At 45.8% G+C, this 27,322-nt stretch overlaps 1 protein-coding gene across 1 annotated transcript in view; it reads left to right on the forward strand.

Annotated features, from left to right (window-relative positions):
• The first annotated feature begins 9,761 nt into the window (after positions 1-9,761).
• SOX8 (SRY-box transcription factor 8) overlaps positions 9,762-27,322 on the forward strand; it is a 43,454-nt gene continuing 25,893 nt past the window's right edge. Inside the window, exon 1 of the mRNA XM_081966047.1 lies at positions 9,762-10,343. Coding sequence (XP_081822173.1) covers positions 9,928-10,343 — 416 coding nt within the window. The 5' untranslated portion in view covers positions 9,762-9,927. The remainder of the gene's footprint in view (positions 10,344-27,322) is intronic.

Below are 27,322 nucleotides of genomic sequence, written 5' to 3' on the forward strand. Positions count from 1 at the left end.
AATCACGTGTCCAGGGAGATGCTACGATGGTCATAAGTGTAAAAAATAGTCATAACTCACTTTTTTCAGTGCCATTGTAATTTTGGATGGTCACTAAATAAACTATTGTAAGTTGAGGACTGCCTGCATTGCTATTATCATCTTTTCATTTCTCATCTTTTCTACTTATCTTCTCCTATTGGTATCTTATGATTTATCACTTCTTGTTTGTATCTTATGATTGAGCGTAACTATGTTTGTGATGTATGACCTGTCACTTTGTTGTTGTTGTGTATGTGTTGTTGTATCACTTGGTTGTTGCATCTGGGAGCTTGGAGACAAATTCCTTGTATGTCCAATCACACTTGGACAATAAAGAATTCTCTTCTATTCGATTTCAGTCCAGGCCCAAAGGTGCGTTTTCAAAAGGCAAGTGGACTTCCTTCGTTTTTTCCTTGAAGACGTTTCGCCTCTCATCCAGGAAGCTTCTTCCATTCTTGGATGAGAAACAAAACATCTTCAAAGAAAAACAATGAAGCAAGTCCACTTGCCTTTTGAAAAAGAACCTTTAAGAGCACCGTGATCTACATCCGTGATGGCCAACCCATGGCACGTGTGCCGGAAGTGCCATGCAGAGCCATCTCTCCAGCCATGCCAACCGTTGCCCGTTGCTCTTCTGGTTTCTGGCGCACACATGGGGGCCAGCCAGCTGGACTGCGCATGCGCATCAGAAATTGGAAGACCAGGCGACCGGTGTGCGCATGCGCTCCGTGGAACCGCTCTTCCGTTTTTTGGCACTCCCGTGCACGCCCTGAAGGTGCATGTGAGAGCTTTGCTCCCGGACTTGTAGTAAATGTGGGAACGTTTGGGGTCAAAGTTGGAGCAATAAGGGGGAGTTAGACCTGTCCTGTGCCACGCCCGGGTCATCACAGCTGGAGTTGAACCGGTAAAACAGAGCAGTGCGCTCCAGTCATGCTAAGAGGGAGGTTTCCTTTCCACTGAAAGTCCTGGACAAAAGCCTTACAGTATGCTTCAAACCGAAAGTAAAAGCGCTTTTCTTAAAAGCCACTTTCCTTTTTCGCTGAAGCCAATCGTGTAAAAGTCACGTAGTGCCACACAAGGCAGAGTGACCTCACTTTTTTCAGTGCCGTTGCAGCTTTCAACACTCAATAAATGAACCGTTGTGAGTCACATCCACTCCTCTCCCTTGTGGGCATCACTTTGCCCGGACTTTCAGGCTCGGTCCAGGCACACCCACGCCACTTGCAAGGCTTGCTTTGCAACTGGGTTGGGGAAAGAGAAGGCCGTGAAGGAATCCGGAGGGCGCACAGGGAGTCTGGGGTTGGATTCGGGCGGGGGGAGCTTGGGTGGCTGTGGGGTCCGCCTGGAAAGACCCAGTCCGTGTTTAACCCATCTTTTAGTCCTCCACTTAATTGAGTTTATTTTACTTCATTGTCATTCCACCTTGTACAACTAAATTAAACGTGATCTTCAGTGTACAACGACAGTTCAGGTTGTGGCTGTTAAGGAATCATGTGCCATCATTAAGCACAACATCAGGGCGTGGATGGCTTCCACATTGGTTTGACTTATGGGAAGCTGCACTGGTGGGTTGCAGGCGGTACACCCTGGTACGGACGTACTGGAGCCTGCCCAGAGCAATGGATACCGGAGGGCCCACCCGCCTGCCCGAGCGCCTTACCGGTCTTTTAAATCTTCGGTGCTTCCGCGCAGGGTGCATACAGATCTTGCGCAACGGTCCGCTGAGCAGCTGGAGCATCGCAGAGGCTTGCGGAGGCACTAAGACGCATGCGCGCACTGCACGAGTCAATGTGGACACCACCGGGCCCGTTCCAGACATACCGGTTGGAACGGTATCCAGAACCCACCACTGGGAAGCTGGCAGTGAAGATGACAAGGGGTGACGATGTGACTGTGGGAAGCTGTGACCACTGTAACTGTGTGCCGGGTTTCCAAGTGCCCCCATCATGATCCTGTGATGGTGGGGACACTGCGACAGCCACAACTTCAAGGACCAGCCATAAGTCTTCTTGTGGAGCACTGTTGTGACTTTGAATAGTTGCTGAACAAGAAGTCACTAAATGAGGATGACCTGCACAGTCCAAAGCTCTTCCCTGTCTTTCATGGGTGGCAAAGCATAAGGATACCCTGGACGAGAACAATCGGACCAACCACTTGGGGGGGGGGGGTCTCTGCAGTGCCCTGGGGTCTCTGGCCTTCTCTCACCCGTCCTGTGGTCTTCCGCTTACGGCCACCATTGAGGTTTATGTTGCTAAGTGAAAAATGTCTGAAGGGAGTCGTGACCCCTTTCTTTACGACTTTCCTTGCCGCAGGTTGTTAAGCAAATCACTGCAGTTGTTAAGTTAGTAACACAGTCGTTAAGTGAATCTGCTTTCCCCAATGACTCTGCTTGCTCAGAAGGTCACAAAAGGGGATCACGTCGTGACCCCGGGACACTGCGACCGTCATAAATGTGAGTCAGCTGTCAAGCATCCGAATATAAATCAGGTGTCCAGGGAGATGCAACGATGGTCATAAGTGTGAAAAATAGTCATAACTCACTTTTTTCAGTGCCATTGTAATTTTGGATGGTCACTAAATAAACTATTGTAAGTCGAGGACTGCCTGCATTGCTATTATCATCTTTTCATTTCTCATCTACGTTTTCCTACGATCTTCTCCTATTGGTATCTTATGATTTATCACTTCTTGTTTGTATCTTATGATTGACCGTAACTATGTTTGTGATGTATGACCTGTCACTTTGTTGTTGTTGTGTGTATGTGTTGTCGTATCACTTGGTTGTTGCATCTGGGAGCTTGGAGACAAATTCCTTGCGTGTCCAAATCACACTTGGACAATAAAGAATTCTGTTCTATTCGATTTCAGTCCAGGCCCAAAGGTGCTTTTTCAAAAGGCAAGTGGACTTCCTTCGTTTTTTCCTTGAAGACGTTTCGCCTCTCATCCAGGAAGCTTCTTCCATTCTTGGATGAGAAACAAAACATCTTCAAAGAAAAACAATGAAGCAAGTCCACTTGCCTTTTGAAAAAGAACCTTTAAGAGCACCGTGATCTACATCCGTGATGGCCAACCCATGGCACGTGTGCCGGAAGTGCCATGCAGAGCCATCTCTCCAGCCATGCCAACCGTTGCCCGTTGCTCTTCTGGTTTCTGGCGCGCACATGGGGGCTGGCCAGCTGGACTGCGCATGCGCATCAGAAACTGGAAGACCAGGCGACCGGTGTGCGCATGCGCTCCGTGGAACCGCTCTTCCGTTTTTTAGCACTCCCGTGCACGCCCTGAAGGTGCATGGGAGAGCTTTGCTCCCGGACTTGTAGTAAATGTGGGAACGTTTGGGGTCAAAGTTGGAGCAATAAGGGGGAGTTAGACCTGTCCTGTGCCACGCCCGGGTCATCACAGCTGAAGTTGAACCGGTAAAACAGAGCAGTGCGCTCCAGTCATGCTAAGAGGGAGGTTTCCTTTCCACTGAAAGTCCTGGACAAAAGCCTTACAGTATGCTTCAAACCGAAAGTAAAAGCGCTTTTCTTAAAAGCCACTTTCCTTTTTCACTGAAGCCAATCGTGTAAAAGTCACGTAGTGCCACACAAGGCAGAGTGACCTTGGGGTTGACCGAATTCTGCCATGCATCGAGCCCACAAATTTCCTCTTTTCTGTGGAAGGCAAGGGGCTTTTTCCAGCTTCAGAGGAACTATCACAAGGAAATAATTTTAAAGGGTTGGGGTTTTTTAAAAGAAAATCTCCAGTTTCTCAAAGTTTTGGTGTAATGCTCAAACTGATGATTTAGAAATTGGGAGGTTGGGGATTCTAATCCTCCCTTAAGTGTGAAAGGCAGCAGAGTGACTTTGGACCAATCCAACCTGCCTCCGAGGGTTGTTATTTTGGAGAAAGTAGGAAGTGGGAAGATCATCAAGTACCTTACTCTAAGTTGTACAAATAAAGGTGGGATAAAAACTAAACATAGGTTGACTTTAACTTACAACCTGTGTTGGGATCAGAACTTCCATTTATTTATTTTAACAGATTAACAGAGTTGGAAGGGACCTTGTAGGGCATCTAGTCCACCCCACATGCCCAAGCAGGAGACCCTATGCCATTTCTGACAGATGGTAGTCCAGTCTCTTCTTGAAAGCCTCCAGTGATGAAACTCCCACAACTTCTGAAGGCAACTTCTGTTCCATGGATTGATTGTTCTCACTGTCAGGAAATTCTTCCTTATTTCCAGGTTGAATCTTTCCTTGATCGGTTTCCGTCTATTGTTTCTTATTTTGCCTTCTGGTGCTTTGGAAAATAAGTTGACCCCCTCTTTTTTTAGCAGCCCCTCAAATATTGGAAGGCTGCTCTCATTTCTCCCTTGGTCCTTCTCTTCACTAGACTAGCCATGCCCAGTTCCTGCAACCGTTCGTATGTTTTAGTCTCCAGTCCCCTCATCATCCTGGTTGCTCTTCTCTGCACTTTTTCTAGAGTCTCCACATCTTTTTTATAGTGTGGTGACCAAAACTGGACGCAGTATCTAAGCGTGTGAACATTTGTTTGTTTATCACATTTTTAAATGGCTCATCTCCCTCACAGAGCATTATACTAACCAAGATGGCTGTTCAGTGAATGGTGTCCAATGTTGTGACCATTTTTGCCATAGTTGTTAAGTGAAACACTGCAAATGTTAAGATCATTTGTCCACTTCTCCCAATGACCTTGGTTGTTGGAAGCCAGCTGGGAAGTTCAGAAATGGCAATCCCTGGACCATGAGACAATGCAGCCATTGGGGATGCAAGACAATTGCCAAGCTCCTGAACTGTAGGGATGCTGCAAAGGTTTGGAAGTGGGAGGATCGGTTGAATGTCACTTTTTCCAGTGCTGTTGTATGGGTGGAATGGAATGGGAATACATAGAGAAAGTGAAATGGAAGAATAGAATAGAATAGAGGAGAGGAGAGGAGAGGAGAGGAGAGAAGAGGAAGATAGATGGATGGATGGATGGATGGATGGATGGATGGATGGATAGGATAGGAAGATAGATAGGTTAGGTAGGTAGGTAGGTAGGTAGATAGATAGAGATAGATAGATAATGATAGATAGATGATAGATGATAGATAGATAATAGATAGATAGATAGATAGATAGATAGATAGATAGATGATAGATAGATAGATAGATAGATAGATAGATAGATAGATAGATAGATAGATAGATGATAGATATAGATTAGAAAGGGCAGGGCAGGATAGGATAGGGTAGGGCAGGAATGGAATGGAATGGAATGGGAACAGTATGAGTTGGAAGGGACCTTGGAGGTCTTCTAGTCCAGCCCCCTGCTCAAGCAGGAGAACTTATACCATTTCAGACAAGTGACTGTCTAGTAGTCTCTTCTTGAAAACATAATTTTATGCTGGTTCTTATTTTGTTTTTATAGTACTTCGTTGCTGTTCTTTTCTCTGGCATATCAATAAACTTAAGGAAATCTGTGTCAGAATCAGAGATCATGTGAAAAAGGAGGCACCTGTGGGCACCAATATGGCCCAGATAGATCCCTGTTTTTCTTCCAGGCTCTGGTTCTGGGAAGATTCTTTGAATTAAATTACAATAGTTGCCTTGCTGCAAAATTGGAGAGGTGTTGGCTGCTAAACCTGATTGGGAATCCTCCCTCAAAAGTGTCCATGGAGATTCTCAGCCATCCGGGTCACGGTTGTCCCAAAGGTGCTTTTTCAAGAGGCAACTGGACTTTAAGGCACCTTTGGGCCTCCCCCCCCCAAAGGTCTCCCAGTTCTTAAAAATGGGGGGGGGGAGGCTCAACTGAAAGGAAACTCAAGATGGGACTAGAGACTCAAGATAGCTGAGATTGCAGCCAGGAGAGGTAAAACAAGGAAGGGTTTCTTTGCAAGAGAGAGAGATGCGCGAGGAAACAGACCCCGCTTTCTGCATTTGGATTCTGTGGCGCGCCCGCTCTAGGTGGGAGTTTAGGATCGCTGCCGGGCCGCCCTGGATTTGCCAATGCGAGCCTCAGGTTGTTAGCTTCGAGAGAAACGGTGGCAGTGAGCCTCCTTGCCTTCTCTTTGTACCTCTCCGCAACCCACGCTCGGCTTCGTTGGCTCGTTCTTCGTTCGCGACCACCCCTCACCCCTTGCGGGCGTCTATGTGTTAAGCGAGGCACGGATGCTGGAGAGGAAGGGAAGCCGGCTGCATTCACACAATACGTTTATCTCAGGGGCTGAGTTAATCACGGGGGTCAGAAAGACACGGAACTTTCTTTCAGCGAGTTTCAGCCAACCATTCTCTCCCCTCCTCCCCCCCCCCCCCGCAAATTAACCCTCTTAAACTTCTGCGAAGGCAGCTGTGTGGTCTTTCACCATCACCCAAATTTGCTACGACGAGCTGGAGCTTCACTTGGACGGGGAGGGGGGGTATGATAGCCGGGTGGAAATTGCACGCCGTTGTCATATTTTTTCCACGGGGTGAGGAGCTGGGTTCACACGATACGGGTACCTCGCTGTTGCCATTCGAGCACACGCATAACGCGTAGTTGCCAAGGCCAAACCCCTATTTTCCGGGTAGCCGATAGACACGCGGGCTGAAAACGTGGTTAGTTTGTGTCTTGCCCGTTCTAGGAGCCGCCAGCTGCGGCAAAAGGTTTTCTGGATCTTTTTATTCTGATTCTGCCTGTCGCTGTCCTGCCCGCATCCTAACTTGGGTGCCCACTGAGGTGCCCGTCCATCAGCGTAGGGAGTCCCTAAAACTAGACAGTCCCTTATCTGAAATAGCATAGGTTCTCCTGCTTGAGCAGGGGGCTGGACTAGAAGACCTCCAAGGTCCCTTCCTGCTCTATTCTAAACGAATAACCCCATGCTAAGATAACATTGTGGTATGGGAGGGCTATTTAGTAGATCGAGGCTCGGTAAGGCGATCCAACGAAGCTTCTGCAGAAATGGGAACAGATCGCAGATTGAGCCTTGCTTTTTCTGCCCCCCCCCCCCCCCGTTGGGTTCTTTCTCTGTCCCCAGATAGCTCCCTCCCCCTATCAGTCTTTGGGCTGATGATGCCTGGAAGAGGAGGGGACAGAAGCTAACTTTGCTCATACCAGCCCCCAGACCCCCAGTCTGGACACCCCTTCAACCGGCCTGGCTCGGCGCTTAGGTGCGGTTTGCTTAGCCACGGTTTGCAGACTAAATCCAAACGGCTTCTTAGTGTCGAGCGCAACGCGTAAGAACCCATCCTAAGACGTAAGAATCTCTCGAAGCCCTTAAACTAGTCTCCCTTTGAGGTAGATTACCCCACTCCAGGGCCGTTCCATTTCTCTTTCCAAACAGGCGCACAGCCTTCGCTTACAGACCGCAAATCCCGACCCCACACAGCCTTTGGAGGGAGGTCAGTAAATTACTGACCATCGATAAATGCGTTTTGCTCCGAGGGAGGAAAAAGCCAGGTATCCAAACAACGAGCCTCCGTTCAACGACCGAGGGGGGTGAAGTGAAATATGGGGTTGGACTAGAAGACCTCCAAAGTCCCTTCCAGCTGTATTCTGATTAATATTATATTAAGGAGAAACTTCCTAACAGGGAGGACAATGAACCAATGGAACAGCTTGCCACCAGAAGTTGTGAGTGCCCCATCACTGGAGGTTTTTAAGAAGAGACTGACAGTCACTTGTCTGAGATGGCATAGGGTTCGTGCTTGAGCAGGGGGTTGGACTAGAAGACCTCTAAGGTCCCTTCCAGATCTATCCTCCTCCTCCTCCTCCTCCTCTCCTCCTCCTCCTTATTATTATTATTCCAAGACTTCCCCCTCCGGCTTCCCAGAACGTGTTAACCAGAATCTGCGGCGGAAAGTGGAACTCGCTCCTGCTTGGGCCTTTGCTGGTGTAACCGGCCGTTGGGCGAACGCAGTTTATACCGGAGTATACCTGGAGCGCAGCCACCTGGGGCTAAGCGACTCCCAGTCCGAGCCCTCCTTCCTTTCCCCCCACCTTCCGCCCAAAGATTTTCCTGAACTCGCAAAAAAGAGATGCTGCGTTCCCACAACCTCCCAACCCAAGTTAATTACTTCTTAGCTTTGGCTCGAGAGCGTTTATTCAAAAGGTGCCAGGTGGTATCCTGCGAATCCAAGCAAACAATTAACTTGGTTAATCGGAGGGGGGGGGGTAACTGGGTGGTGGGAACGTAGCAAAAGAAGGTTGAGATTCCGAATCCCTTGTTGCGGTTGAGCCCACCACCCAACTCTGATCGAGCTAAGGAGATCCCTGGTTTATTTCCACCCCAGCTTCTGCTAAAGGGGCTAAAGTTTGTGATTCAGCGGGTTGTGTGAAGCAAGGAAAATTGGGAAAGCGCCTCCGGCCAAGTCTACTTAAGCGGGAGTCAGCGTGTCGTGGGAATAGAGAGCCTCGGTTAGGTCAACGTGATTGCCCTGCGTTGCTCAGCGCCCTAATCACATCCCCTGGCCTTTACTTGGATCCAAATTGCTGTGGACCCAGTTGGTCTACTTTCTCTAATTTCACAGGGGCAGTAAAGCAGTTGCCATTTGCAGAGATGAGTTCCTGCTTGGGAAGGGAAGGGGAGAGTCGGGGGGGGGGAAGGGGAGGGTCGTGGGACCCTGAAGCGACTCAGGCAGACCCACTGGACCCTGGGAGTGTGAGGAGGGTTGGGGTTTCCCTATTGCTTTTCCTGAAATAGTCAGACACACCATCCTGTCCCATTGGGGAATCTCCACATTCAGGGCAGCCAATTCGGGTCCAATTTTAGATGTCCGAAGCAAACCTGGGAAAAATTTCGATTGGCCACCGCGGGGATCCCACTCCGCGGCAGGTAGATTTCTGGATCCCCCGCCTGATCTAGCAAAGCTCTTCAACTGAGGTTCTTCGGATGTATTGAACTACAGAACCCATGCTCCACGGAAGTACGGGTATTGATCCACCACGTCCGGATAGCACAAACGTCGGGAAGAGGCGTCTAGTAAATTTACTCCACAAATAAGTACTACTTTATTCCCAGATTTTTACTCGCAATTCTCCTCCCCCCCCATTTTTTTTTCTACCCAGGCAATCTGCAAACAAATCATCTGCCAACTTTCCACCTTCGGATATTATTTTATTTTATGTTTGTTTATATATTCCTCGTCCTCCTCGTCCTCCTCGTCCTCCTCCCCCTCCCTTCTCCTTCTCCTTCTCCTTCTCCTTCTCCTTCTCCTTCTCCTTCTCCTTCTTCTTCTTCTTCTTCTTCCTCTTCCTCTTCCTCTTCCTCTTCCTCCTCCTCCTCCTCCTTTTCCTCCTCCTCTTCTTTTTAAAGTTTTTATTAGGTAAAACATTAAAAACGTTGGACATAGTGCTCATAGCTTCATTGAGCTACGTAAGGCCCTTCCCCAGGACAAGGCAGTAATCCACGAAGGGGTATATCTTATATCTTATATATTTTATTTTATATATTTTACATTTTATTTCATTTTATATATTATATATTTTATTTTATATATTATTTTATATTTTATATTTTATATATTTTATTTTACTTTTTCTTCTACTTTAGTTTTTCTTATTTTATTTTGCATTCTAATTTGATTTGATTATCTTTATTTTCAATTCCCGGGTCGCTTTAAGAACCCGGTGGGGGAAGAACCGAAGCCCCGCCTTTTATGCAGAGTACCCCTCCTCCGCTGGCCAATAGGAAAGAGGGAAGAGGCGGAGCGGGCTTGCCCCGACGGGGAAGAAAGTCGCTGGCCGCGGCGAGTCGAAGCGTTTGGATCGAGCGGCGCGTTCGGGCAGGTTGCGCGCTCCGGCAGCGGCGGCGGGTTCGATTCCCCTGGGCGCTCCGCAGAAGCGGCGGCGGCGCTGGGCGCTCGGGAGCCGGGCAGCGGGAGAAGGTGTCCCCCCCCCCCCGGTGGCTGAGCCCGGATCTCCAGCTGCGCTGCGCTGCTTGGGGCGCCAATGCTGAACATGAGCGAGGATCAGGTCAAAGCCCTGGAGGCGCCAGGCAGCCCGGCCGGCACCGCCAGCTCCCTCTCGCACGTGGACTCGGACTCGGACGCGCCTTCCTCGCCGGCCGGGTCGGAGGGTCCGTCGCCGGCTTCGGCGCCGCGATCCTCCAAGGGCGAGCCGGGCGACGTGGATGAGCGCTTCCCCGCCTGCATCCGGGACGCCGTCTCGCAGGTGCTGAAGGGCTACGACTGGAGCCTGGTGCCCATGCCGGTGCGGGGCAACGGGGCGCTGAAAGCCAAGCCGCACGTCAAGCGGCCCATGAACGCCTTCATGGTTTGGGCGCAAGCGGCGCGCAGGAAGCTGGCCGACCAGTACCCGCATCTGCACAACGCCGAGCTCAGCAAGACGCTGGGCAAGCTCTGGCGGTGAGTGGCCCCGCGCGGATCCCCCCACGGGCGGGAAGGGGCGGCCGGCCGACCGACCGACCGGGGAGCCCCTTGGGTAGGATCGGCATGGCAAGCGGCTGCGCGCCTGGGAAGGGCGGCTCACCTCGGTCGGTGGGTCTCCGCTGCTTCCCGGGGTTGCTGCTTATTTAGTGCCTGATACAGACGATGAGTTGGGTAACGCGTGTACAGACGACCATTTCTCCCGCTTGGGAGTTGATTCGACTTGCCGGTTGCGCGTTTGGGTGCGAGAGGAGTTGCGGTCGGTCCGGTTGGGGCGTTTTTGCTGTCCGGGGACTTTCTCCATCCGAAGTTTTTTTGCAAGCGTTAAGAATCGGAGCTTAACCGACGGGATGCCTTGGACCCATTTTTTGTTGCCGTTGCCGGCTAAGAAGCCGGGTGTCTGCATGTGTGTGTGTGTGTGTGTGTGTGTGTGTGTGTCTGTCTGTCTGTCTGTCTGTCTGTCTGTCTCTGTGTGTGTTTGTGTGTCTGTGTGGTCGGCTGTGGACGATGGGAACTGCCTCCCCATCTTGTTGGGAAGCCCATGCGTCGGGAGGGGTGGCTCCCGGGGGATTGAGAGCCCTGGGCTCTCCTCCCGACTTACTCAATAAGCCGAAGAAGGGGCGCAGCGGTCGCCTCGATGCGGCGTTGGGTTCCACATGTTGAGACGATCAGCCCAGCAGGGCCTTCTTACCAGCATTATCCCCCCCCAAAAAAACAGTGTCCTGGGGACCCTACCACAACTACTGACAGGAATAAAAAAAATGTAAATGGTTAATAAAATTAAACATATATTTGCATGTTAGTATTAATTTAAAAATGCAGTAAAATGCAATAAATATATTGCTGTATTTATATGATACAAGGTGCATTAAAGGGTTAACATACCCAGATTAGTATATGGGGCCCCTATGCTTGGAGGGCCACAGGTAAGGGCCCATCAGGCCCTTGCCTTGAGACAGCCTGGATCAGCCTGGGGTCTCTTCACATTCTTCTGTCTGAATAAAATTGAAAAGCGATTCGGCTTTAATTGCTTTCTTAGCTGCAGCCAATTCCTGCCCCATTGAGTGTCGGTTTGAGGAAGGCACAGGGAGCTGCATGTCGGAAGGCTGAAAAACCAGGAGCTCCCTTGGATTTCAGTGGACACCATGTGCAGACTGGAACAAGGGTTATGTAGTCCAGACATACAATCTGGCTCTTGTTTCCAAATATTGGCTTACAACATCCAAGCCTGGATGTGTTCTGGTTTTTCAAGGCTACTGTGGTGGTGGTGGGGCTTGCTAGAGCCTCTGGGATACCCCCCTCCCCTTTGAGGGATAAATCCTGAACTTAAGGAACACATGGATGGAATCAAAAGTGCAGCCAGGGTAATGAAGGACAGCTGGAAGGAAATGAAGGGTCAAATCAGGGACATTCCTGGAAGTTCAAAGGGATTGACTTATAAGTCCCACTCCCATCCCACCCTGATCGGAGCCTTGGAGGCCACTGGGGAGGACCTGTTGGAAAGGTGGCTATTTCTAGCCCTGGTGTCTCCTTGGTGTGTAAAATGCGTTATTACTTGAATGGCCCCTGATTTTTTAAAGCTGGAAACATGGTGCATTATAAAACAAGGAGGGGGGGGGGACTTTAGAAAGGATTCTTCCTTTTTAGCCTTATAAAGCAGTGGTCACCAACCATCGGTCCAGGGACTGGTGGGTCTGTGAGCAAATTTTGGTGGTCTGCAGAAAAATTATTTGCATTTTTTATATTGCACTAAATACTATTTATCTTTTTAAACATTCATATTAGTGGTCCTCGGGGTTTAAAAAGATGAATTTAGTGGTCCCTGAGGTCCAAAAGGTTAGTGAGCCCAAATTCCTGGAATATTTCAGCATCTCACCTCTTAGTTCTGGGTGGTGAGATGTGGATAGTTACCCCACAAAGTAGGGTCAGTTTGGTGCTGTGTACAGAGGAGAGCTGTGTTCCCGTCCCTTCCCAGCTTGTTGCGCATCAAATGATAGTGTGAATAAACATCAGTTTTATTTTGCGGGGAAGAAGACTCCCGAAGCCCTCAAAAGTGACCTTTGTGTCACAAGGTGTAAAATGTCGTATGAAAGAGATGTGACAAACTATGTTCTTAGCCGCAGGAATTAAAGCACGCACGCGAATCGGTTTATGGCGCCTTAGAGACTAACAATGTTATGATCCTTTGAGCTCTTCTGGATCATACGTCTTCTCTATCGCTTTTTAAAACAACTCTTTTCTTGTTGCCTCTGGAAGAAAACAAACCAATCAGCGGACGGTGGTCAGTTTTACTTAGAGAAAAAGGATACTTGAAAGTCCAACATATTTATTGTGGCAAAAGTTTGCATGGATTAGAACACGGTGCCCCCAGAAACTGACGCCTGGCTGCAATTTTTTTTTTTCAGGTGCCACAAGACTTTCTTTGTTTTTCTGCAGCGAGCTCAGAGCAGCTGCCTCTCTGGAATTTTCTATTCGCTTGGCTTCCAAGGTTGGCTGCGAACCTCCATAAACCTCTTGAGTTACAGTTGAGATTTTAAGTAGCACATTGGAATAGATCTATATAGGGAGTAAAAGACATGTTTTCCATTGCCTGGTTCGTACTTTGCAGAGGCATAGGATACTGGCTGACCTATGAAAACTCAGGGGCGTTTATATTATATTTATATGTGTGTGTATGTATATGTATATGCATATGTATTTGTGTTACAACCCCTGGTGTTCCTAAATATGGGAGGAAGGTCACTACTCCCTCTTTCTGTCCATCGGATTATCACAGAAGACCATGCAGGCAGAAAACCATATTTTTATTTTTAATGTTGCCTTTTTATATTTGTACTGATAAATAAATAAAGGGAGACTAGTATAGATCTATTTCGAGCTAATTAGCTCTCATCAGCTAGCCATACCCAGGTTCAAATCCCAGTAAGGGTATGGCTAGCTGATGAGAGCTAATTAGCTCGAAATAGATCTATGCTAGTCTCCCTTTATTTATTTATCAGTACAAATACAACACGTATATGCATATGTATATATATTTCTATTGATCTAAGTTTTTAGAAGCTCACCCTTTTCCTAAACCTGGCACTCAGTTAGAAATTAGATTGAGTTGCCAGGTTTAGACAAATGATAATAAGCTAAGGTAAAGGTAAAGGTTCCCCTCGCACATATGTACTAGTCGTTCCCGACTCTAGGGGGTGGTGCCCATCTCTGTTTCAAAGCCAAAGAGCCAGCTCTTTCCGAAGACGTCTCCGTGGTCATGTGGCCGGCATGATTAAACGCTGAAGGCGCACGGAATGCTATTACCTTCCCACCAAAGGTGGTTCCTATTTTTGTACTTGCATTTTTCACATGCTTTCAAACTGCTAGATTGACAGAAGCTGGGACAAGTAACGGGAGCTCATTGCGTTACGCGGCGCTAGGGATTCGAACCGACAAACTGCCAACCTTTCTGATCGACAAGCTCAGTGTCTTAGCCACTGAGCCACTGTGTCCCTTTAATGAGCTAAAACCATCCCTAATAAATGAATGGGATAGTTAGAACTGTCATTTTGTTTGTTTTCATTTCATTTCATTTCATTTTGCTATATATAGAAAAGAGCAACAGTTTCAATGTCTATATAAACAGTGTGTTGCCAGGTTAGAGTTAATTTGAGCAATCATCATCGTCATATTCATTAGTAGTAATCATATAATAACAGCGTATTCTCTTCATAATATGAATACTTATTAATTATGGATACTAATTAATATTAATAATATACATAACGTATTAAGCTCTCATAGTAAAGCTACGTCCTTCTCCTACAATTTTAAACGTTCTAACTTCTGTTTCTGTTAGTTAACTATTGATAGAATGAATCCCATATTTCAAAATATTCCGTTTCTTCCTTCTCTTTCATTTCAAGTGTTAATCTATCCATTTCTGAACATTCTAGTATTTTATTATTATTATTATTTTGGTTCAATTTTGGTGCAACTCTCATTTTGGTGCAGTTCAGTCTTTCTCGGGCCACTGTCACTCAAACACCATTAAAATTGAAAAGTCAAAGGCTTTCGTTAGCTTCACTTTTTGAAACAAGATTTTGCTCTCAGTGCACATAAAAATAAAAGGTACATTTGTCACGAATCGTAAGGTACAATACTTAATGATAGTCATAGAGTACAAATAAGCAATCAAATCATAGTAGGAAACAATATAAATTGTAAGGCTACAAACAACAAGTTACAATCATACAGTCCTAAGTGGGAGGAGATGGGTGATAGGAACGAGGAGAAGACTAATAGTAATGCAGACTTTGTAAATAGTTTGACAGTATTGAGGAAATTATTTGTTTAGCAGATTCAAAATGAATAAATAGATATGGGGCATGTCACCTCTTTTTCGAGGCCCAGGATTTCTGGTTCGTAGTTTTTCATCCCTTTAATTTATTTTTTACCGGGCTTTGCTATAATTCTTTTTTGTGTTATTTACATGCGTTTTCTTTTTAGTTTTAAATTTTGTGCTCTTCCCAGAGCCGCAGTTACATAGATAAAGCAAACAAATTGGAAGGTTAAAATAATTTTATTTGGCATCAGGATAAGACCGGTATTGGGATTACGGTACCTCTGTCCACTCTCCTCATTTCCTTTGGTCTCAAGCAAGCATGTTGCATGACTCCAGCTCTGGTGGGTTTTTAATGCTCTGTTTGTGGAGCATGATGTGCCAAGGCAGCCATATGGCCTGCTTGCACACTGCAGTTTAAGCTTGGCGTCTGGTCTGAATCTAGCCAATATTGCCATAAAGCGTCCACTGTCCCCCTGTTATTATGCGCACATTATATCTCGCCTGACTCGGAGCAAAGCATGAGGCCACCCAGTGAGTTCACTGCTCAGAGGAGATTTTATTCCTTGCCTCACAGCTCCCTCCTAGAGACGGCTTGCTACATGATTCTCTTTTCTGCAGGGCAAAGAATTTGCAGACTTCTTTTCTGCGAGACATTTGCTAAGCCAATTTGATGACCTTCCATGCCATAGTTGTTAGTGAATCACTGCCGTTATTAAGGTAGTAACACGGTCCTTCAGTGAATCTGGCTGCTGCATGAACTCTGTCAGAAGGTCACAAAAGGGAGTCAGTCACCTGACCCTGAGACTCTGCGGCCGTCCTAAAGGTGAGTCAGTGGCCAAGTGGCCAAATTATGATCACATGGGGATGCTATACTGGTTCTGAGCGTGCAAAGGGGCCATGGAATCACTTTTTTCAATGCCGTTGTAACTTTGAACAGCTGCTGTAAGTCGGGGACCATATGTACAGGGGTATTTGCTTCCAGTAGGATAGAGAAGGTTTGAATCAGAATAGAACGTGGAAGTATAAATCTTTATTACGGTCAAAGACCAGCAATACACATTAGTTTTTACCATATGTTAAAAAGTACTGACATTAAGATATAATTAAAAAGTATTGACGTTAAAAGTGGATAATAACATACATGTTCTCAAATTGTTCAGGTCACTCCCTGGTTTACCTGGGTGCAAAACCGATGAGTAAATGAGAGTAAATACAATGGTCCAGAAATTGTTAGAGATATGTCCAAATAATTGGTACAAGATGACAACTATATTTCTGTAGCCAATTTTTTTTTCTTATGGACATTGCAGCAGCACAGAACTTCGCCACTGCATACGTGGTAACCAGGTTAGTGTCCTGGAGGAGAAAGCCTAGATAAAAATTGTCTGCCCTCCTTGGCAATCTCTCTAATAAGGGGAGAATATGTGCAGACCTACAAGCTCTGTATAGCTCGCAGTGTAATAGAACACGTGAGATATCTTCCACTTCTCCTTTACCACATATACAAACCCGTTCTGCTATAGGTGTTCTCTTATACCTGCCCTGGAGGAATGCTGAAGGGAGAATGTTAAACCTGGCTCTGAAGAAAGCTATTCTTTGTTTTGGGAAGATCAGGTCATTTAGATATCTTGATTCTGTCCCTACTGTGGAGAGGCAACCTATTTAGTTCTTCTTGGAACTCCATAGAATCGAACATGGAAGGGATCTTGGAGGTCTTCTAGTCCAGCCCCCTGCTCAAGCAGGAGACCCTACACCATTTCAGACAAGTGACTGACCAGTCTCTTCTTGAAAACCTCCAGTGATGGAACACCCACAATTTCTGGTTAATTGTCCTCACTGTTAATAAGTTTCTCCTTAATTCCAGGTTGCTTCTCTCTTTGGTAAGTTTCCATCCATTGCTTCTTGCCTCTGGTGCTTTGGAAAATAAATTGACCCCCTCCTCTTTGTGGCAGCCTCTCAAAGACTGGAAGACAGCTATTGTATCCTTCCCTAGTCCTTCTTTTCTCTAGACTAGCCAAACCCAAATCCAGCAACCGTTCTTCATATGTTTTATCCTCCAGGCCTTTAATTGTCTTAGTTGCTCTTCTCTGCACTTTTTCTAAAGTCTCAACATCTTTTTTGTCATGCAGTGGAGGCAAACGGCAGTATGCCAGGTGTGGCCTTACCAAGGCTTTATAAAGTGGTACTAATGGGTCAGGGGTGTCCAAACTTGGGAACTTTAAGACTTGTGGACTTCAACTCCCAGAATTCCCCAGCCAGCCATGCTGGCTGGGGAATTCTGGGAGTTGAAGTCCACAAGTCTTAAAGTTCTCAAGTTTGGACACCCCTGTAATAGGTGGTCCTTGCTTCTTTTACCACCAGTTCACGTAGCCCCTTGCCCTTCATGTGTGAATTCAGGCAGGTCATCCCGGTTTGTAGTTTTCTCGTCAAACCCTGGCTTGTGATTTCCAGTGAAGCTGGGCTGCTCCACGATCAGTATTGGCCTCGTCCAGATATTGCACTGTACACGACCGCCTGTCGAATGAGTCAAATCAGCTGCGTTTGCGTGATATGATAAGCCACAAGCCATGGTTTTTACAATCTGCGGTTAAGGACATACGAGAAGCCAAAAAAAAAAAAAAACCCCCACAAAAAAACCCCAAACCCCAAGACACCAAATCATGTGATGGCTTAAGTGACATTTCTGAAATTAGTCAGTGAGAAATTCAGAGTGAAAAATATCCCCTGTTCATGTAGGACCCCCAACCTACAAATACATCAGAAGATAAAATAGAATAGAATTACAAAATAGAAAAGAATTAAGAAAGGAATAGAATAGAATAGAATAGAATTACAGAATAGAAAAGAATTACAGAATAGCAAAGAATTAAGAAAGGAATAGAATAGATAGAAAGAATTACAGAATAGAAAACAATTACAGAATAGAAAAGAATTACAGAATAGAAAACAATTACAGAATCGAATAGAAAAGAATTACAGAATAGAAAAGAATTAAGAAAGGAATAGAATAGATAGAATAGAATTACAGAATAGAAAAGAATTACAGAATAGAAAAGAATTACAGAATAGAAAAGAATTACAGAATAGAAAAGAATTAAGAAAGGAATAGAATAGAATAGAATTCTTTATTGGCCAAATGTGATTGAACACAAGGAATTTATCTTTGGTGCATATGCTCTCAGTGTACATATAGAAAAATAAAAGAATAAATTCATCGAATCATAAGATACAACACTTAGTGATAACCATAGGTTACTAATAAGCAATCAAATCATGCTAGTATACAAATAAAACAATATACATTTTAAAGATACAATTTATTTGCAATCAATTGTAAAGAAACACCCCATTGCACGATAAACCCTTCTTAGCAGTTACAAATCAAGAAATGCTTGTGGTAGAACTGTTTGTCCCGGAAAGGCACCAGTTGTTGTGGGCGATGGAAAGTCTTTGTGCTTTGGGGCTGCATCTCCTTTGGGGGCATATTCAGCTCTTGCCAAAAGGACGTGTTCTTTCCAAAGGTTAAAAAGGGAATTTTTCAGGATGCAAAGCTTTGTATTTTGCTGAATCTGATGCAGTATGCTAGAAGGCAATTCTAGGCTCAAAGTGACCTTTTCTTTGAGCCAAGAAATAAGCTTGCCCAGCTTAGAAGTGTGGGCCCTGGGAAATTTTCATATTCAGAAGATAGAGGAGTATCAGTCTTACTGCAATTTATTTTTGTGTTAAATTTATATTTACCGACAAAAAAATAAAGGGAGATTAGTATAGATTTATTTCAAGCTGTTGGCTCTCATCACCTAGCCATACCCTTCAAGCTATTTATATATTAGGTAGATGCATTAACCTCTAAGCCATGGGCTCTCCTGGCTTTGTCGGCTATACCAGGGGAGAGATTTATCAGGGCAACCTGGTCTACCCAAATATGGGAGGAAGCATCCGAAAATGGAAGCCGCATACTTAGTCTTAGTGCAACTCACTTTGGAGCAGAGGGACATCAGGTGTGAAATGAGTTTGAGTCCTTGCCCAGCTCTCAAGTGTTCTCATGGTTTACTCAGCCATTACACACTGCAGAGAGAGAAAGAAGTAAAACAAGGGAAACTCTATCCAGTTCCGAACTCTTGTGTGGCAAGCTGGGGAAAGGGATGTGAGGCAGGACTGTTAGCAAGATAGAATGCAAATATTTTGTTGAAGCATTTGCAAAATAGATGCAGATGAATCTCTTCCAGGTTCCCCGGTGTGCTGTGTGAAGTCACGTACATACGACTCAAAAAAGAGTTTCCAAATCATGAGATGTGTCTACTCTAATGAAAAGAAGGACCTGGGGTGACATGATAGCAGTGTTCCAATATTTGAGGGGCTGCCACAAAGAAGAGAGGGGTCAACTTATTTTTCCAAGGCACCTGAGGGCAGAACAAGAAACAATAGATGGAAACTAACCAAGAAGAGAAGCAACCTGGAACTAAGGAGAAATTTCCTAACCATGAGAGCAATCAACCTGTGGAACAGCTTGCCTTCAGAAGTGGTGGGTGCTACTAACACAACCAAAGCTTGGGAAAATATTTACTACACAGAAGTCGTGGGTGCTCCATCACAAAAAAGAGACTGAGCAGCCATTTCTCTGAAATGGGTATAGACTATTCTTGCTCGAGCAGGGGGTTGGACTAGATGACCTCTGAGGTTACCGTCCAACTCCTTTATTCTATGTTCTGTGAGATGCCATTGTTCCTCTCTGTTCTGGGCTGGTCAGACTCCTACATCTTAACCAAGATTCAGAAAAACTGGGAGAGGGGGAACACCCCCCCCCCAAAAATAAATGTGGGTAAAATGAGGACCCAGATTGTTGGAGGCAATATGCTGACTCTGTAAACTGCTTAGAGAGGGCTGAAATCACTGTGAGGTTGTACATAAGTCTAAGTCCTCTCCTTCCTTCCTTCCTTCCTTCCTTCCTTCCTTCCTTCCTTCCTTCCTTCCTTCCTTCCTTCCCTCCCTCCCTCCCTCCCTCCCTCCCTCCCTCCTTCCTTCCTTCCTTCCTTCCTTCCTTCCTTCCTTCTTCTTAGAATGCAGTACTGCAGGCTAATTCTGTTGATTGCTAGCAATTCGATCCTGAGTGGCTCCAGGTTGACTCAGCCTCCCATCCTTCCGAGGTCAATAAAATGAGGACCCAGATTGTCGGGGGCAAGAGGCTGACTCTGTAAACTGCTCAGAGAGGCCTGTAAAAGCACTGTGAAGCGATATATAAGCCTAAGTGCTCTTGCAATTTTGGAGGACCAGAACTGATATCTTCAGTCGAAGGGAGCTTGAAGGCAGTGGGCAGATGTAGCCTTGCGAAAGCCAACCAACCTGTTTCTGAATCTGAAATGCTTGATGAGATCCTGCTTTCCATCATCCCCAAATTTGGAACACAGAAGAATGAATGGCCTTGAGCTTCCAGAAAGCGGACTCTGATTTTTAGGAGGAACAAAATCCAAACGGCAAAAAGAATTCTGTGTGATTCGGCTCCTTTTTGCTGGATGTGTTGCAAAAAACCACTAGACAGCTATCGAATGGGGACATTTTAATTTGGGTCCTAAATTAACGTGCTCTTAAGACCCCCAGGGACCCTTTTCAATGGCTACGCTTTCCCCTGAGAGAAGATTCTTCTATACACAAGTCTTTCCCAGAAAATAAGGCAGGGTTTTATTTTCTTTTGACCTTGGCCTTATTTTCAGGAAGGTCTTATTATTTGTGAGGTGCGGGAGGCGGTGAGTGTGGTCACCTCATGGCTGGTGCTGTGTTGCAATATTTTCAGGGAGGGCTTGTTTTGGGGGGGAGGGCTTATTTTAGCGCATGTGTTCAAAAGCCTGATTGGGCTTATTATCCGGGGAGGTTTTATTTTCAGGGAAACAGGGTAGGTAGGTCTCGACTTACAACAGTCCATTTAGTGATCATTCCAAGTTGCAACGGCACTGAAAAAAAGTGAATTATGACCGTTTTTCACACTTACAACCACTGCAGCATCCCGTGGTCACAGGATCAAAATCCAGCCATTTGGCAACTGACTCGCTTTTATGACGGTTGCAGTGTCCGGGGGTCATGTTGTAACCTTCTGTCAAAGTCACTGGGGGGGCAGCCATATTTGCTTAACAACCATGTTATTAACAATTGCAGTGATTCACTTAACAACCGTAACAAGACGGGGCGAAAGATGGGGCAAAGCTCACCCAACCAACGTTTCATTTAGCAACATAAATTTTGGGCTCTCTTGTGGTTGTAAGTCGAGGTCTACTTTGTATATTTTTCTCAAAATAGGCCTCATTGACCTTAGTCAGGCTTACTGCCGCGTTGGGAAGATGGGAACTTCAGTTTTGGGAAAAGGAAAACAAATTTGTGGCTGGCCATAGGCAACAAAATAAGAGGAACAGAAGTTGCAAGTATTTTCCCTCATAGAAGCTACTTTTTGCAATTTCTGGAGGAATACCTGAAGCTGCTGAAATGCCATCCGGGGGATGTTTTGGGCCACTGTGTTTTAAGGCTGTGAAGGCCAAACTCCCTTTGAAATAAACGTATGTTGTAGCCCTTGCATAGGAATATTATAAATATAAACAAATAGGTTTAAAAGTAGTTTCTATCCTTGTGCTGTCAGACTCTGAAACAAAACCACAATCATTCCACAGTATGACTAGTTTTTCTTCTTCTTTCTTTCTTTTTCTTTTTCCTAATTACTTGCATAGGGATTATTCTTTATACTATTTTATGTTGTTTGTATTTTTTTGTCATGAATTGCACCAGTGAGGCTAAAACCAATTTCATTGTATAACTAGAATAGAATAAAATAGAACACAATGGAATTCTTTATTGGCCAAGTGTGATTGGACACGCAAGCAATTTGTCTTTGGTGCAGATGCTCTCAGTGTACATAAAAAGACAAGATACATTCATCAAGAATCATAACATATAACACTTAATGATAGACATAGGGTAAAAATAAGCAATCAGGATGTTAAATTGGGTAATGGATAGGCACACACAGGCTTAACGGTAACAACAGCTCTTTATTAAGTACAACAAGTGAGAACAATCCAGCTGTCAGACCCTTCGACCAATAGTATTAAACCTCCATTCCCACCGGAACAGAGGACCTTGGTGGAAACCACTGTAGTTCGAGCAAGTATCTAACACCCCTCCCCTACTTGTTACGTAGTCACACAGGTAGGCGGGCTTTTGGGTAGCTCTGCCTGACCTGCGCAGTTCAGTAGGAAGGGTTTCCTTGGACAGGTTGGACGGACCTGTTTTCTCCGCAGCTCCATTTGGTGGAAGCTCCTGGAACCTTTCACAGGCCGCGGCTGGAGCTTCTGGAGCCGGTTCGCTTGGAGCTTGAGCTGGCCGTGGAAGGAGTGAGTGTTTGCTCCATTTGGTTAGGGCTTTGGCTAACTCATGCAGGAGTTACCTCTGGTTGTCTAAGAGTGGAGTTGGAGAGGCGGCCACGGAGTTAGTCAATATGCCTTCTCCAATTCCTACTGTCCTTGAGCTCTAGGAGGAAAGAGCGAGCGCCAGTGATGCCTATCACTGTGGCAGGAATCCACAGAGTTCCCCCAGCATAGTTGTGGGCATATACTGAATCCCCTACACTAAATGTCCAAATCTTGCTTATGGAGTCTGGGGACGATGAGGCAGAATAATTGGGGTGTAGCTGGTCTAAGTGGGACCTTAGCCGGCGACCCATGAGAAGCTCAGAGGGGCTTCTCCCTGTAGTGGCACTGGGTGTGATGTGCTGAATTAGCAAATAGTGGTCAACCTGGGTTTGCCAATCTCCCAGGCCCATCCTAGAGAGGGCCTCTTTTGCACATCTCACCATTCTCTCCGCTTGACCATTGGAGGCTGGATGGAATGGCGCAACCAGGACATGCCTGATTCCCTGAGCTGAGATTCCGGACGGTCCCTGATGCCTTTGGAGTGCTTAAAACAACCCTTCAGCCTTTTTTGGCTGCCTGGTGTGGACTTGGCTGGTTGACGTGTGATAGGTGATTCTATTGTCGCCCTCTGAGAGCTGTGGTGGCTTCTGCCAGGCCCCTTGGTTGGGCCTCTATTGGCGGTTTGGTGCGCTTCTAGGCTGCCAGGCAGTGGCAGGGAATTCGCTCTGGCACACCTTGGCGATGTGCCCCTTTTGCTCGCAGCGCTGGCAGGTCGCATCGCGGAAACGGCAAGCCGATCTGGCATGGTCTCCTCTGCAGCTAGTGCAAGGCGGGAGATGCAGTTTGAATTTTCGCGCCAGCTGGGTGCGGCTACTGCGCATGTGGTGGCTGTCGTCTCCTGAACTCTTGGGCTCTGCAGCCTCGTGATGTACGCGTATACTCTTTCGCACGTCTTGTGGAGCGCTTTGTCGCTGCAGAGTCTCAGTAGATTTGATGACTGATTCGGACGCCCTGGCCTCGTCCAGTGCGATCTGCAGAGTGAGGTTAGATTTAGCGAGTAACCTCCTCTGCAGGTTAATGTCCCGCATGCTGCAAATTATGCTCCAGAATCAGCTCATCCAGGTCTCGGAATTCGCAGTATGCTGCGGCCTGCGGAGCGCCGCAACGCACTCATTAATTGACTTGCCCTCCTTCTGGTTTCTGATATTAAACTCATGTTGGTGAACGTGCTTGGACGGCTTGGGCGCATAGTGGGTCCTCAGCGTCTGCTGAAGCACGGATCAGGCAACTGATTGTAGCGGTGTCGGCTCAGAGAGGTCTTTCTCCGTCTTGAACACTTCCCGTCCACAGTATCTGAGTAACATGTTCTTCTTGCGGCCTTCAGAAAGACCCATGAGGTTGTTTGCCTCGAGGAAGCAGCAAACTGTAGCATGTACGAGTCCCAGTGCTCAGTGACTGGGTCATACGGAGTCAGTGGGGCGTGCATAGCCATTTTGTGTTCAGAGGGTGTTTTGAGTTTGCCGCTCAAAAATGGCTGCTTGAAGCCGCGCTGAGCTCCGGGCTGGATGTACTTGCTGGATTGCTACGCTCTTCAGTTTGCCTAGTTGCCTTCCAATCCCACCTTCGTCGCCAGTGTTAAATTGGGTAATGGATAGGCACACACAGGCTTAACGGTAACAACAGCTCTTTATTAAGTACAAGAAGTGAGAACAATCCAGCAAAGGTTGAGTCTGACAGCAGCCCTTTTATAGGGAGCTGTCAGACCCTTCAACCAATAGGATTAAACCTCTGTTCCCGCCGGAACAGAGGACCTTGGTGGAAACCACTGTAATTTGAACAAGTATCTAACACAGGAAACAATCAATATCAATATAAATCATAAGGATACAAGCAACAAACAATCCTGCAGTCATAAGTGGGAGGAGATGGGTGATAGGAACGATGAGAAGACTATTAGTAATAGTAATGCAGCCTTAGTGAATAGTTTGACAGTGTTGGAGGAATTATTTATTTAGCAGAGTGATGGCATTTGGGGAAAAACCTCTCCTTGTGTCTAGTTGGCTTGGTGTGCAGTGCTCTATAGCAGTGATGGCGAACCTATGGCACGCGTGCCACAAGTGGCACGCGGAGCCATTTGTCAGGGCACGCGAGGTGCTGCCCTGTCAGCTGGCCAGCACGCATGCGCGCGCTGGCCAGCTAAGTTCACCTTTTTAAAAGCTGTTTTTCGCCTTCCCCAGGCTCCAGAGGCTTTATAGGAGCCTGGGGAGGGCGAAAAGAGCTTTCCCCGCCCCCCCGAGGCTTCAGGGACCGTCCCTGACGCCTTTGGAACGCTTAAAACCACCCTCCGAGCAAACCGGAAGTGACTTCCGGGTTGCTCGGAGGGTCGTTTTAAGCGTTCCAAAGGCTTCAGGGACCGTCCAGAGGCTTCCCTGACGCCTTCGGAGCGCTTAAAACGACCCTCTGAGCAACCCAGAAGTCACTTCCGGTTTGCTTGGAGGGTGGTTTTAAGCGCTCCGAAGGCTTCAGGGACAGTCCCTGAAGCCTCCGGGGGGTCGGGGGAGGCTCTTTTCGCCCTCCCCAGGCTCCTATAAAGGCCCTGGAGCCTGGGGAGGGCGAAAAAAGCATGTAAAAATGGGGGGGTCGCGCATTGTGCGTGCATGTGCACTGGGGGGGGGGTCGCGCGTTGCAGATCCCTCACATCTTGGATATAAATTGTTTCAACTCCAACCCTCAAAACGACGCTATAGAGCAGTGATGGCGAACCCTTTTTGGCTCGCGTGCCACAAGTGGGGGGAGCAACCCCCCTGCGCTCCCCCCACTTGTGGCACGCGAGCCAAAAAGGGTTCACCATCACTGCTCTATAGCGTCGTTTTGAGGGTTGGAGTTGAAACAATTTATATCCAGGATGTGAGGGATCTGTAGATATTTTCACAGGTCTCTTTTTGACTCATGCAGTATATATAGGTCCTCAATGGAAGGCAGGTTGGTAGCCATTGTTTTTTCTGCAGTTCTGATTATCCTCTGAAGTTTGTACATGATGTACAATGGCAATAAAGTCTATACAGACTAAGTGTGTGTAGAGTAGATCCTCTAATGGGGAGAAATTTATTTGGGAAACTGACATGCACTCCAACGCCTTTTCAGTGACGCTGATGGCTCTTCAGAGAGAACTATCTCTTCCTCTTCCTCCCCTCCTCTGTTCCTATCCACAGTCAGAATATGCTTCAGAATATTTATATTGGGTCATTACAGTTCAATCTTTCACAGCCGGATACCTTACAAATATTTGAGATGTGGGTTTTTTGCAATCCTCAGCCAGCGTGGGACCTTAAAAATCAACACAACCAGAAAGCACCGGATTGGAGAGAGAGCTATCGCAAGAAATGGGACATGTAACCAAAGAGATGCCTCTTGGCCTTTTTCCAGCAAGAACAAATTGATGTAGGGTGGTAGTCAAAAAGGGTTTTATTTTATTTTTTATTTTTCCATCGAATTAAAGAGTTAATATATCCAACCCTAATTTGTTTTTTTAAATGAATCTGAAACAACGTGGCTCTTTTTACAATGTAGTATGTGTGTGAGGGGGAGGGGGAGGGAGAGAGAGATATGGTGTTTATGGGGATGGAAACTCCCTTTCTGAATGTGCGTTTTGTCATTTCTGTCTTCTGTGCTGGTCACCCACTCACAAATCCTTAGTAATGTCAGTGAAGTTATTACTCCCTAGAGAAACTCTGACATTCAAGTCTCTATAGAATTACTATGTGGTTTGGAGGTATTACTGCTTCGGAAAGGAAGGTGATGCAGAGAGTGGTGAGGACAGCAGGAAAGATTATTGGAGGTTCACTTCCTTCTATCCAGACATGCTATGTAAGTCATGCTTGAGCAGGGTCCAAAGGATGGTCTGGGACGCCACATGTCCTCTTCATAACCCTTTTTCCTGTTACCTTCTGGAAAGTGGATTTACAGTATCCGAAGCAGAGCATAGTTTTGTACCATGTAGTATCAACCTTATTAACTCTCAAGACTCTTTTCCCCCAGATAGACAGACAAAAAGACAGAGATAGATGATAGATAGATGATAGATAGATAGATAGATAGATAGATAGATAGATAGATAGATAGATAGATGATAGATAGATAGATAGATGATAGATAGATGATAGATAGATAGATGATAGATAGATAGATAGATAGATAGATGATAGATAGATGATAGATAGATGATAGATAGATAAGATAAGATGATAAGATAAGATAAGATAAGATAAGATAAGATGATAGATAGATAAGATAGGCAGGATAGATAAGATAGGTAGGATAGATAGGATAGATAGATGATAGATAGATAGATAGATAGATAGATAGATAGATAGATAGATAGATAGATAGATGATAGATAGATAGATGATAGATAGATAGATAGATGATAGATAGATAGATAGATAGATAGATGATAGATAGATAGATAGATAGATAGATAGATAGATAGATAGATAGATGGATGATAGGATAGATAGATGATAGATAGATAGATAGATAGATGATAGATAGATAAGATAAGATGATAAGATAAGAAGATAGATAAGATAGGTAGGATAGATAGGATAGATAGATAGATAGATAGATGATGATGATGATAGATAGATAGATAGATAGATAAGATAAGTAGATAAATAGATAGACAGAGAGAGAGAGAGAGAGAGAGAGAAAGAAAGAAAGAAAGAGAGAGAGAGAGAGGGAGGGAGGGAGGGAGGGAGAGGTATTTGTGGGTATGGGTGTATGGGTGTGTACATACGTATCCATAACTGGTAACGTGATTTCATTTTTTAATGTGTGCCTGTGTGTACACATAAAAAATGACAATAAAGCTTTTCTCTTTTCTCCTCTCCCCTCCTCTCTCTTCGGCATGACAAAGTGCCATTTTGGGCGGAATACCTGCTGTTTCACTAAAATAAATTCCTTCTTCCTTCTCAGCTAACCCCAAATCAAACTGTTGCTCTTCAGAGTGGACGGTTTTTCCTTATTCCCCGCCAGTCCTTTGGAATAGACCCGCCTTAGTCCACTGAGTCACCTAAAGTCTGAAAAAAACATTGAAACTTCTTCATGAGCTCTTGTGAAATTGCTTTAAAACAAACACTTCCTTCCTTTTTTTCTTTTGAATGCATAGAAGTGAATGTTATAGGCCATGGACTTTTTAGTTTAGGCATTCCTTATTTTATATTTTGATGGGGTTTTTTCCATGC

The sequence above is a fragment of the Natrix helvetica genome, assembly GCF_964273705.1.
Source record: "Natrix helvetica genome assembly, chromosome: 13".
NCBI lineage: Eukaryota > Metazoa > Chordata > Lepidosauria > Squamata > Natricidae > Natrix > Natrix helvetica.